General features: G+C 35.9%; 1 protein-coding gene across 1 annotated transcript in view; it reads left to right on the forward strand.

Annotated features, from left to right (window-relative positions):
- SEPTIN8 (septin 8) overlaps positions 1 to 13618 on the forward strand; it is a 273481-nt gene extending 259863 nt beyond the window's left edge. The window contains exon 10 of the mRNA XM_053717180.1: positions 1574 to 13618. Coding sequence (XP_053573155.1) covers positions 1574 to 1577 — 4 coding nt within the window. The 3' untranslated portion in view covers positions 1578 to 13618. The remainder of the gene's footprint in view (positions 1 to 1573) is intronic.
- The last annotated feature ends 796 nt before the right edge of the window (positions 13619 to 14414 follow it).

Raw genomic sequence — 14414 nt, forward strand, 5'->3', positions numbered from 1 at the left:
AGTAATCTCTATCCTCCTTATCCTCATTAATTGGCCCTTAGATAGATATATATATATATATATATATATATATATATATATAGATATCGATATATATATATAGATATATATAGATATATACACATATACACACACACACACACACACACACAGAGCCCTCAGTGTACGCCGGGGCTAGGTTCCAGGAGGAATGGCTGTAAATTGAAACCCAGTTTATAATGTAAGTCAATGGGAAGTGAGGGGGTTAGGTTCCAGGCCCCTCTCATAATTGTCATAAGTTACACCTAATCCATTATTTTTAAAGCTTTGAAATGAAGACTTTAAATGCTAAACAGCATTATAAACCTAATATAGATTGTATCATCATCAAACTAAGTTTAATGAACAAAAACATTTGCTAACAGCACCTATTTAAATAATCACACAACAGACTGCATAATCATCATCATCAAACTAAGTTTAATAAACAAAAACATTTTTTTACTTGCATTTTTCTACTATCGGCTCTCTGCATTGTTAGCATGTTAGATAATATTGTGTCTGCACCTATTCTATGCATTTCAATCTGCAGTGATTAAGCAGTTAGGCACCCTCACCTCAAGCAGCTGGACAGGAAGATAATAGGGAAGTGCCTGCTAAAACTTGTTGCTCGATAGCTAATGTCTGCTCTGTGTACACAGATCAATTTCAGGCTGGTAAGTTGCATAACTTTGCTGCAAAACAAGCGGACAGCTCCACCTACTGGCTATCTTAATTAGTACACTTTGCTTTCCAAAGATTTTCAATAGCAGTCACATGACTGAGACGGCGCAAATTGAACCGGCGTAAACAGAGGGCAACCTGTGTGTGTGTGTGTGTGTATATGTATATGTGTATATATATATATATATATATATATATATATATATATATATATATATATATATGTGTGTGTGTGTGTGTGTATATATAATATATATATATTGTCATGTGACACAATCACACACTTATACAGATATATAGTGTTATGTTTATGATACATACATGACAAACATACGTACACTAGAACACAATTTGTTTTGCAAAACAGTAAGTTAATTTGCAATACCAATTTATTCAAATTCAACATTTAAAATCAGTAATTAATGGATGTTCACCCAAACTAAAGCATGTCCAGGAAAAAATATGAAACAGTTATCTAGAATCTAGTAAGAGGAGCTCTTTGTGCCCATAGTCAAAATACCTACAAAATCCATTTTGTTTTTTTCCTTGTATCCTACTCACTTGAATGGAGAGATTTTACACAAAACATTTATTTACCTTATGAGAGAAGGGTAATATTTATCACACTGTAGAGCAAGCGCTTAATAATTATAAACTCTAAGGCATAATCTTTGGTCAGTCATGTTATTTGAATATTTATTAATGGTTGACGAGAAGAAATCCTAACCCAGACTTGAGCAATATTATGTTGTAAATTTGTTATATGCGGACTGCTTTTTTTCATTTGTTTTTCATTTTGTTTTGCATTCATTTGACATTTATTATTTTTCATTGCCTACGTTTTATTTTTATTTATTTTTTTTCCTTCCAGTTAAGATGCACAGACTTGTATGTCAAGAGTGGACTTACTGTTCATGTCATTAATTGCATGAATTCTTCCTATGTCATCCTAACATTATTTGAGTGGACCAAAGCATTATGAAATCCTGGATTCTACAGAGTTTACAGCGTTATCATTTTAAAAAAAATAATCTCTCTGAATCACATTAACTTAAGGTTGACTCTTTCTAATCTATGCAATATTAATGTGTATTTAAAATGCTACATATTTTGTTTAATATGTTAACATATCAGAAGCAGCCACAATAGGATATTCTAAGTCTTCCACTTATTTACTGGTAGTAACAAATCACGTTCCCTAAGTTGTGTATTCTGCAGGTACAATGTTTCTTCATTCTAAATGATTTTATTAAATGTAGATATACTTAAAATTCTAGAAAAAACATTTTTCAAAATGACCCATATGTTTTTGTCCAAATGTTTTTATTGGTGAGGTAAAGTGTAGATTGTAATGGAGACGGAAACTTAGACATTATAGAAAGAATGAGGGCTCTATACCCATGTATTACCTTCACGATATTTATCTAAAACCTAATCCACCACCGATACAAAATGGCGCTTACATTGCTGCAGTTTGTATTTTGTGTCATTGCTCAAGTTGCAGATAACTTGTATCTTGAGGGGATAATTGCAGTTAGAAATAAATTACTAAAACTGAAATAGGGAATATTTTTGTGTTGAACAAGAAATAGTAGAAACATCTTTGAGACTGTTAGGGCTTCTCTGATTTCATATTTTATCTGATAAGGAGTAGTGACTAATTCTCAAAGTAATTTATAGTTAACAATGAAGGAATTAAATTATTGATCTACCTTTATTGTGTGTTCATTTGATACTGATCATGTAGATAATAGTTTTTACATGCAGTTATGTCTTGGGGGCCATTTTGTATAACATTAGGCTTAATATTGTCTCCATTCCTTAGCAGAGTGCAGTTCAGTGTCATTTTTTATTTTTGCTTTGTAAGATATGTGGCGTATAATTATCACGTTGACAATGTTTGGATAACAGCTTTTTATATGTATTTCTATGTAAATATATGAGAGAAAGTTAAAACTTTTTTTTTTCTTGGTTGAGCATTAGCCACATCTATAGATATTATTATTATTATTATTATTATTATTAATATGTGGTTAATTGACGTTGTGTTAGTTTGTTTTTAACCTCTACAGTGTCCTTTTACCATCTGAGATATCTGATGTAGAATTTCCTTGTATGTTGTTGAACATGAAGGTTGATGAATAGCACATTGAGGTGTCATGGTTCTTAAATAATCGAAGGCACATTAATTTAACTACTATGTAATAATTTGCTCTTTCAGCTATGTTGTAAAAGCCAGGTGTTGCTTGTCAAGTAAACTTATAAAAAGGTATCATGTTGTATTTTTAACAGCTGTATATACTTTTATATTAGATTCAGATAGCAGAGGCTAGGCTATTGTATTTGGATATATAGGAGTGTTTCAGGGCCCAAGAGAGAGAAAAAGGTGTGATTTTAAGTATCGTAGTTAACATTTACCAAATCAGCAACCCATTCTTCCTGGGGGAGGGTGGACAGAATTTTAAAAGGAAAGTAAATATCTTGAGACTTTTATATAAAATATTTACTTATGTGTAAGCACTTTGCAATATACTTTATTTATTTTGCCCCTTTTTCTTGTCATTTAGCTTTGAAAATTGTGGCTTTCCTATCTCTGACTTCTCAAGACTAACCCTGCTACATATCTTTCCCTAGTTGGCTTCAACAGTTAAGATGTGCAAAGCAATGATCTTTATACTAACAATATGACTATGGTAAGCCTTGTTGTCTTATTTGGAGAAGCCAATCCAGATTTGAGTCTTCAGACAAGAATTAAATGTGCTGCATTTCCACTACCGCAGTGTTGCCTGGAAGTGGAACAGTCCCTCTTCATGGTGATCCAATGCCGGCATGCTCATCTTAACACGTTTGCGCATCCTGCTTCCTCCTCATTCCGGGTCACATTTGAGTTGTGTTTCTGTACATAAGCTGTCATGTGATCGGGCTTCAGATGCCTTCTTGGAAATGGGCACTTGTATTAAAAGGCACTTTTGGAGAGAATATCTGTAAGGGCAGGTGGCTGATTGTGTAAGTTGACATAATGGGTTTATACGAGATGATTTTGTGCGTCTTGGTAGAAGTACATTGGCACACATTTCAAAATGTTTACCAGTCTGTTAGTAGCTCTGTTTTAAAGGGACAGGTAAATACCTTGAGATTTTAATAGAAAATGTTTAATTATGCATAGTAAAACAACTATGGTATATACTTCCATTTTTTAAAAAAAAATTACTTTGTACCTCTCATTTAATAACGCTGACAATTTTGAGTTTTCTAATTCTTAGAGCTGTAAATGCGCATTGCAGACTTTGCAAGACTAGCCCTGTCCATAATTGGCCTCAGCAGATAACAGACTGCAAAACAATGTTGTTTTGTTAAGGTAATGGCCGTGGCTAGCCTTGTCTACTCCAGTAACAAGTTTGCATTTGCTCCTCTAAATAAAGCAAGTGATTAGTTGAGTAGTGTCTGGCTATTGAAAAACAATTACAGCAAAAAAGGTGTTATAGTTATATAACTGAACCGTTTTTTACATTTACAAGGTGTTCAGTGCCCCTTTCACGTAGCTTTCATTAATTTGATCTGATGCTTTCAGATTGAGGGACCTGATACAGCGAGAACTGTGAAAGTGCCTGGTACTTTGTTAATTATTCTTGCCACGTACTTGTTATATTTTCGCCCTCTTCTAGCCCTGAGCCTAATGTACATCCCTAATTATACCGCATGTGTATTGTGGCCTCTAACACAGTTTGGAATATGTTAGCTTTTGTGTGAATTCTATTTACTATTTCTGCTACGTCTGAGCAACCTGTCTCTGACTTACATGATACTATGTAGTTCCGTTTTCAGAGCAATTTGCTGTTAAGTGTGGATGTGGGAAAGTATTTTTCAAGCCTAACAATCCAAGAATATTCCTGTTCAGCAGGTGTCAGGGCTCATTCCACTAGAGATGTATCACTTCAAGGGTTGGATGAAGCAGATGTTTCACTTACAGATATTTGTCCAGTAGATGTTTGGAAACTCCCCCCCCCCCACACACACACACACACTTCTTTTTTTCACTGCATTTGTATATAAATTCTTAATTTGGTAAATGTAGGCTACAGTTAAGCTAGATAACTGGAAATGTAAACCAAAATAAACAGTTCCGTATCTTGGCTTATATTTCTTTCACAATGTGGTGAGAGTCCACAAGCCATTACTCCTGGAATTTAACTCCTAGCCACTAGGAGGAGGCAAAGATTCCCAAACGAGAACTTTATCCCTTCCACCTTTTTTGTATTCCAGTCTTATCTTTGAGTCCATAGAAGAAAGGTGAAGAATTGAGGTGTTCCAGAATCTTTAGTTGAGAGGGGTCCTCAGACTGATTTGAGGCCCATTTTCCCCCTCAGAGAGCTGCTACTGGAGTATTGGGTAGTAACACAATCGCTCCCAGTGAGGAATTGGCATTAAGCCTGCCACAGGTGTCACAGGGACTGGTGCTTAGCCTCCTCCTGTTAGATCGCCTATATTCTTCACACTTGGATCCTCTGCTGTGATGTATACAGCACTGGATGGGCTCTACTTGAAGCAGCCTTATCAGTCTAGTAGTTCATGGGAGACTTTATCTGGGCTATAGTAGATCCTTTTAGTGTGATATTATTTATTTCAGAGGGAGTTGATTTTTAATTTTCTGTATGGCATTTACTGTTTTTACTTTGCACGCTTCAATTATTTTATTTCAGTTTATGTTTTGCACTCATTATTTTAAATAAATATTTGTACTATTAGCGCACTCCCATTCCCTTTGTGTTCACCGGCTCTACAATCAGATTTTTTTTATCTCCCACACTTTCAAGTTACACTCCCGAAATCTTGCGCTTCATTTATTTCTAGGTGTTGCAGCGTAGCAGACAGTTAAAAGGGATATTAAACAGTGCTCCTTTGGTAAAAACAAATATGTTCAATCAAAGTAAATATAAATAGATTGTGTAAAAAACGGCTAATAACTTATTGTTTTCATTCGAAATTAGCAGTTAGAAATTCTCAGTGTAGCCATGACCTCAGTGTGTTAAGAGCAGAGGATTTTCAAAATCTAAGATTTTATGTCAGTTCTGGGCATGAGCAAATCTGACTCCTTGTTATCTAGTCTATTTACTTGCCTAGAAGCTTTATGACATCAGGCTAAGATAAAACTTCCTGCAAAGGCTCCTCCATGTGGGGCTGTGACAGGAAATCCAAGAGTAGAGTAAAAAAAAAGAAGTTAAACTCCATTTTAAATAGATGAATAATGCATATTGCAATGGTTTCAATTAATTCATTATAAGCAACTGGTTAGTTTTTTATTTATTATAACATGAAACAGACTTTTTAACATCCATTTAATTTGGCAGTGCAGCAGTTAATATCTTCCTGCCACACTATCTTTTTCTAACCGCTCTGTCTAATAATTCTGAGGTAATGGTCCTCTGTATTCTTGGTGCCATCTCTGCTCTGAATTCCTATGTGGAAGGGATAAGATTTACATTCCCCATAGAGCCGGATACATTTATTTATTTGTTACAATTTATGGGAGTATAATTTTCTGAATTATGTTTGTCACTAAGAGCGTTCTATTTTGCTAACACTTTATGCTAAAGTTTCTGGATCCTTACGGTTCAGGAGTTAAATGCTTATTTTCTCTCACTGTCTCCATATATTTATTTGTTCATATACAATAAATTGTTGTATATATTTGCTGTTGTCTGTATTTTATTATTATGGAGCATTCTGGAACTGTCCCCAATAGCATATCTTTAGACCCTTTATAAGGGAGATCATCTGATCACTTATCATACCCATTTTAAGTGTTTATTGCAAACTTGTAGCTGCAGTCCCTCCAGCTCAGCTTTGCAATACATGTACGGGTCATTTTATGCATACTAACCTAATGCTGCTCTTGCCTCTAAAGGACAAGGGAGTTATTCAGATTTTGCTCCAGGATTTAAAGATTTTATGTGCTCTACAATTACTGAGATGATGCCTCCTCAAAATAATTGCAAAAGGACTGTGTCTGACACACAACCAACTGTAAGTTTATCTAGCAACTCTTAATCTCAAAAGATTAGATCAGCTAATCACCTTTTTATTGATTCAGACTCTGACTCTTCAGATTTGCCTTCTGAAGGTGAAATCATTTCAGATGACTGATCAAGATACTGAATTCTCCTCTTTCATGTTCAAGCTTGAACATCTTGGTGTTTAGGACCTCAGGAGGAAAAAGTCTGTCAAGCAACTGGACCCGTTTTACAAACCTTCTGCTAAGAATGTAGAGGTTTTTCAGTTTCTGAAGCTATTACAGAAATGATTGCCAAGGAATGTCTAAACCAGGTATTCCTTATAATCCAGCTTCACAATTTTAAGAAGATATTTCCTCTCCTGGCTTCTAGTGTAGAGCTTTAAGAAACTATCCCTAAGGTGGATAGGGCCATCTTCCCTTTCGCAAAAAGCACTACTATTTCTTTAGAGGATAGTACTTATTTTAAAGATTCAATGGGCTGAAAATTATTTTCACAGAAAGACATTTAAGCAAGCAGGTTTACTGTTTAGGCCAGCAATCGGTTTCACTTTTGTGGCCGCAGCCTCTACTAATTGGTTGAAACTTATAAGATCTGCTAAGGCCTTTGTTATACGATTTATTGAAAAATGCTAAAAATGCTAAAATATTAGCTGTTCTGACCAGAAGAACTTTGGGGTTGAAATCATGGTCAGACTTTTATCTCCTTTTCCTCTACTGTAACTGGAGGAAAAGGGAGCCTTACTCCCTCGGGACAAAACATCTAAGAGAAAGGAATGTCGTTTTGGTGGCCCCATACCTGGACGATATCTTTGTTCAGGCTCCATCTTTACCTTTAGCTGTATCTCATACAAACAAACTTTGGTTGTTTCTTTGCAAGCAGGGTGGGAGAATCAACTTTCCAAAGAGCTCTCTTTCTCCACAAACCAGTGTCTTTCCTAGGAGTCATTATCAACTCAAATTCTATGAGACTTTACATAAAGTGCCATAAAACATGTTGCAATCTGTGCATATCCTAAAAGGGCTAATTAAGTACAAAATAGTTTGCATAAAAAATGTTTAAAAATTGCTGGCAAGTATTTTCAAATTTTCAAAAATAAGCAAAATTAGTTACACAGCCATGTTGTCTGGATTAGTCTGATCCACCTTATCAGTGTTTAGCATCAGAAACGCAGGCATTGTATTTCAACTGAGTTACCAGCAGCTTTTTTGCTTCTAGGCATGCTCCAGCAGATAATGACTGTTAAAGTCTTGCATTCTACCAAAGCAAAGGTGGATATAGATACAGCCATAAAAGAAATTGTGTTGGGGAGTTAAGAGCAGTACTATTCAGAAACTTAAACAAAAGGCGTTGTCTCTATCCAGAACTTGTTTTATGTCCCTTTAACGGATCAAAGAAGATTAAACCTTCAGACAGCTTGTGTAACTTTTCAATATCTTTCCAATCCTACAGTAGCTGAAAGCATGGAAGTGTTGGGTCTGATGATATCGGCATCAGATGCTATTCCTTTTGGACGTTTTCACATGAGACCTCTAGCTCTTAATGCTATGTCAATTCTTAAATAATCCTCTTAGATTTCGAAGTGAGACGGTCTCAACAGACGCAAGTCTCTCCAGATGGGGTGCAGTATGGGGATCCATGAGAGCTCAAGGAGTTTCTTTATTTCAGAAGGCAAGATTACCAAAAAATATTAGAACTGCGCAATTTTCAGGGCCCTTTTTAAAGCTGGCCTCTCCTGAAATAACAGACTTACAGCAGTGGCTTATATCATTCAGCAAGGGGGAACTTTAATTTCCCTAGCAATGAAGGAGGTTTCCCGAATTTTGACTACAATTTATGCAATTCATATCCTTGATGTGAACAACTGGGAAGCAGACTATCTCAGTTACCAATCAATTTTATACAGGGGAATCTCTTCATCTTGATGTCTTAAACCAGGTTGTAAATCAATGTGGTATACCGGAGATAGACTTGATGGCTTCTCATTTGATATTTTGCAAAATCCAGAGATCCACAGGCGTGGTTTGTAGATGCTCTCTAGTAACTCCCTGGTCATTTTGTTTTGCTACATATTTCCTTCAACTTTTCTGCTGCCATTAGTGATGGCTCGAATCAAACAAGAGCTTTTATCAGTAATTCGGATTCATCCAGCTTGGCTATATGGAACTTGGTTCGCGTATCTGGTACAGATAGCCAGTTGTCCATTGTAGACTCTTCTACTAAGGCACAACCTACTGTCTCAAGGTACCTTCCATCATCAAGATAAACTTATAGGTCAAATTTCAGAGCTTTCTGTGTTATTCCACAAGAAAATTGCTAAACTTTCTGACATTCTATTCTATTCCTTATAAAGTTTTTGTCTGGATAAGACCTGTAATTAAACCAATTTCTCATCCTTGGTACCTTAATTTGGTTCTAAGAGCTTTGCAGGTATCTCCTTTTGATCCTATGCACAGTTTAGAAATTCATCTTCTGTCTTAAAAGGTATTTTCTTTTAACATCATCTTCTGCCAGAAAACTTTCTGAATTGTATGCTCTTTCTTGCAAGCCTTCCTCTCTTGATTTTCACCAGGATAAGGCGGTTTTAAGGACTACATTTGACTTTTTACAAAAGATGGTTTCTTCTGATAACATCTAATGGGAAATAGTAATTCCTTCACTTTGTCTTAATCCACAACATTTAAAAAAAAGGCAACTACATAATTTATATGTAGTGAGAGCTTTTGCAAGCCACAAAGGACTTTAGACAATCCTCTAATTTCTTTATTCATTTCTCAGGTCCATGCAGAGGCCAGATGGCCACAGCCATTACTTTAGCTTCTTGGCTAAAACTCCTAATTCACAAGTCTTGCTTGGAGGTGGTAAAGTCCCCGTCCCCCCCCCCCAAAAAAAAAAACGCATTACAGCCTATTCTAATAGATCAGTTTCCACTTCCCAGGCTTTCAAAAATGATCCTTCTGCTGAAGAAATTGGCAAGACAGCAATAATGTCATCCTTGCATTCCTTTATTAAATTCTACCACTTAATGTTTTTGCTTCTTCATAAAAGGCTCTTGTTAGGAAACTCCTCCAGGCTGCAGTGTAAGTGGGTGCCTGCCTTTTTAAAAAAATTGTTTGTCCCACCCAAAATTACTTGTGGATTCTACAGCTTGGGTATATATACCACTTTATGAAAGAAAACAAAACAATTCTGGTGGCAGTTCTAGTTGGCACCTCCTCCCCCCCCCCTGCTTTTTCCTTTTCTACCTTTCTACTTCTTGCTTTGCTATATGCCAGACTAGCATACCATAGAGGTTGGAAGGGATTAGGTGCTCTTGGAGTCTTGGGAATGTTTGCCTCTTCCTAGTGGCCAGGAGTTAAATCCCAGGAGTAATGGCTCGCGGACTCTCACCACCATGAAAGAAATTCATCAAATAAGCATAATTTTTGTTTTCTAGACTGCATCCAAGCTCCATACCTATATGCATACTGGATTTCTTGGACATTTAATAAGAACGAGGGACAGGCTCAAAGGTGGTAGGCACATGGTGAAGTTCTGTCCATCCTCCCCAGGAAGTGGATTTTTCAGTTGGTTAATGTAGAGGTTTATATTTCGTGTGTGGGCTGTCTCTTCAAAATATTTTACAGAACCTTACAAATGGAATGGGTTACTCAGATCTTAAATGTATCTTCTGGAATCTAAAGCATCTTGGCCTATTTTAGGGAGTTCTGTATATCCACTGCCATCTTGTATTTTATATCGCCCTCTTCTGTAATGAGGTTACTATCTACATGAAAATGGCAACATGCAGAGTTAAATTCCTGTACAATTGCATTGTGTGTATGTTGACTGCCATAATAGGAACTGTTAGTAAAGTCATGTTCCCACCTTTAGTTAGTAGTCCTTCCCAGTTCATTGTTGACTTTGCTATAGGATTAGTGTTTTTCTAATCATTTAATCATGTAACTATAACATTATTACAATTTTAAAGAGCAGGAACATAACCCCCTTCTTTGTGATATGTTTTGTGTGTAAATAAAATTCTTTGTTGCTATAGTTGAGGTATATTTATGAAATTGAAGCTCAAAATAGTAACCTTTTATTATAGTTGTGGCCAGTCATGAAAGTGTGCAAAGAAACATTGGCATCACTAGATCTAGTTTTATTTACTTTTAATAACTACTATTTACAGCCTTATAAATTATAGTTTATTGACCTGTCATTTTATTACTTGAAATTGCTATAATAAAACCACCTTTTCAGTATGCACCTGTTTAGCATCTGTTTAGAAGTCTGGCTCCCCCATCTATAGCTCACAAGCCCCAATCTGAACCTGTATCCTCTGAGCCTTTGTAAAGAATCTGTGAACATTACCCAGAGATTCTGCATGATTTTCATTACCTGGCAGTATAAAAGATGCACATGCAGGCATTAACATAGCACAAGTAGCAAAACCGTAATTATAGCAGCGAATGTGCAGTAAAGCATGCGTCTTCTAATGAGTAGCCAGTAAAAAAAAATCAGTTCCTTCCTACTAATTGGGTGATAATGCCTTTGGCTGTCTCATCTGAAGCCCCATATTGGGGGGGAAAGTGGGGAGCTAGGCTTTAACCTACCAAGCAACTGTATATTGAAAATTCTACAGAAATCATACATTAAATAAGTTTTCTATGTTTAATTCATAACTTCCATATCCTTTAAATGGACATTGAAGTCAACTTTTTTTTTTTGCCCTTTATCTTTTGAAAAACTCATGTCTTGAATAACTCAATATTTTTGTCATGCGTTGAAAGGCGTGTCCCTCTCCACCAGTAATGCAGAACAAGTTGTCCTTATCAACCAGTGAGGATTTCACATAACATTTAACAAAATATTGTGAACGTGTCCTTTTCTTTCATATGCACATCAGACAATGTTTAAGTACATTTTCCCTTTCAGATGCACTGATGTTGATAAACGAACCAATTTGTGCTTTTAGCAGTTAAGTCCTAGGCAAAAACTTAAACCCCCTCTGCGGCCATCAAGGACTGTAGTGCATTGCCCTCTGGTAGCAAGGGGTTAAAATGAATCATTCACACCCAACACAACACAAAACTGTACGTCTTTTATTGTCCCATTGTGGCAACTTCTGGCATTATCAATTGCTATTTTGTTTGTTTAACATGATAGTATATAGTTGTTCTATTGTCCGACCTCTAATTGGCACAGCTGCTAACGCTATGTGTTGCTTGCATATGTTCTCATCCTCCCCTCAGTAATTCATTTCTCAATGAGCCAAATCCAGGAGGATTTCTATAATCCAGATGGGAAAGCGTGAAGCTTTTATCTCTGGGAGCTGCAATAAATACTGGGTTTGAGATCTCTGTACTACAAAGTGTTTATAACTAATATCTTTGCTGCCTCTAAAAGAAAACATTTTAAAATGTATTTTTTTTTTTTTTAATTTTGTAAAACTGATATTTTTGTATTGAGAGAAAAAGAATGTTTTGCAGCAGAAGTTCTGCTCAGTCAGTGATTAAGGACTAGACAAACGCATGCACTTCCTGTCAGCTTGAAATTCAAATAAACAGCATTAAATGAACCTTTTTTTCATGTAAAACAAAAACGCGTGAACATGTTTAAATAGAGCCATTTTATATGCATGATAGCATTTTTATGCTATACCTTTTAACACTTTTAGAACTCTTGTCAAATGGTAGTTTATATTGTATCTGATAACCTGACAGACACCATTTTTATTGCACCGTTCATGTCAAGCAGCACTGTTTTTTTGTTGTTGTTTTTTTTTCAATGAGCAGAGGGAAAAAATAAAGTAATATTTAAGTATGTGAAATATCCTACTTGCCAGCTATCATTTTGTACTCGGTTATACAATAAATTCCTTAGCCATAAAGTGCATAAACTTAAATAATGTCTCCCAGTTCTGCTTATTTCACAAGTAGATGACAGTAAATGACAGGTGTGTTGTGCATGGTAGAGAGCACTGCTTAGTCTAAGCATAGAGCGTAAATAAATGGGTGAGACAAAAATACTGTAATCCTAGGTACAATGTTGCAAGCACAGCATGAATTCCACTCAAATGTTCCAATCTGTACAAGTACCCCCCTCCCCATAAACCTACACAAAATGTAACTTAAAAATTTAGTCTCAAAACTGTAAATCTTTTGCGGTGGCATTGTCCTTGTTTTGTAAATATTTCCTCATAGTAATGTCGCCCCCATTTCATCTGAAATTTTAGATCTAAGGCCCATGCTGCAGATAGAGGAAGTACTTTTATCTTTAGAAATGATGGAGATTGACGGGTATAAGATTCTCAGTGCATAGCTAATATATATGACTGACGGCTGTTAGAAGGGCTACAGTATAAGAGACCTAAAAACAAACTAGCACTGTTTTCAAGTAAGGTGCTTTTGGGTAGATCTTATACGCTGCCTGTTTATGATTCCTCAGTAATTTTATTTAAAATAAATATGCTTAACACTCGACATAGAGGTCAGTCTCTATATACTAAAAAAAGAAAATACATTTTAAGGGTGTCCTTACCAATTTCCTAAGTGACCTTCTGATAATGGCCTTAGGAGATTTGGCTCACTTTGTTTCTTATACACTAATAATTTTCTGCCAGTGAGAGTTACTGCAAAACGGCACAATTTAATGCAGCAAATGGGTTCAAAGTTTTCGAACACCAGTAATCATCTCCTCATGTTAAGCCTTAAATAAGTATTTTGTAAAACTCAGTCTAAGGAGTTGTATCACTGTTTTTTTAATATTTACCCATGTCTCATATTGTCATCCTTTTAAACTAGATGGTACATGTAAAGCACAACTCTGATTTTCCATTGTCTTTGGGATTTTGTGTCATTTGACTCCTCAGATCACTTTTTTTGTATTTTGTTTTCTTTATTAAATTCCACTTTTATTTTGCATTGTGTTGTGTGTTTTTTTTTTATTTGTGTTTTTATTTATTGCTCGTGTAAAGCATGAAAAATATTAATTTTTAGTAGCGTTGACATCATCATTCATGGAAACACATACACCACTTAGAGCACTAAATACAGAGAACTGAATATGTATTAAACTGAGATAAAGTTGCAGTGAGCATAGGATAGTTAAAAAATATCTTGACAAAACGTTAACATATTGTCTGTTATTATCATTAAGTAACTTTTGTAAAAACATCTGAATTGTTTAAATTGTATGTAGAGTGATGCACTTATTTTTCAGTAGTCCTATAAACAACTAGCTGAATAAATCATATGGACCTCAGTATTATACTCTGTATGGTAAGCATCCTTTCTGCCATCTATCTAGGGGTCAATTTAATATTGTGCAGACAGACACGATGTAGCATATAATGTCTGCCGCACATCGATAAATGCTGACGGCATACGTTGTCGGCATTTATCATTGCACCAGCAGTTCTTGTGAACTGCTGGTGCAATACCGCCCCCTGCAGATTCGCGAGCGGGAGATTCGCTAGCGGGAGGTTTCAATCAACCCAATCGTATTCGATCGGGCTGATTGCTGTCCGCCATCTCATAGGTGGCGGACGAGTTAAGGAGCAGCGGTCTTAGGATCGCTGTTTCTTAACTTCTGCTTCAGGCGGAACTGAAGCGGAGTGCGTCAGAGGCAGCATCCGCTGCTTTATAAATTAACCCCCCAGTCTATACTGAATGACACGTGTTACTATGCAAATCACAGTATAATATGAGGTTATATTTG

This window comes from Bombina bombina, chromosome 6 (genome assembly GCF_027579735.1).
Source record: "Bombina bombina isolate aBomBom1 chromosome 6, aBomBom1.pri, whole genome shotgun sequence".
Lineage (NCBI taxonomy): Eukaryota > Metazoa > Chordata > Amphibia > Anura > Bombinatoridae > Bombina > Bombina bombina.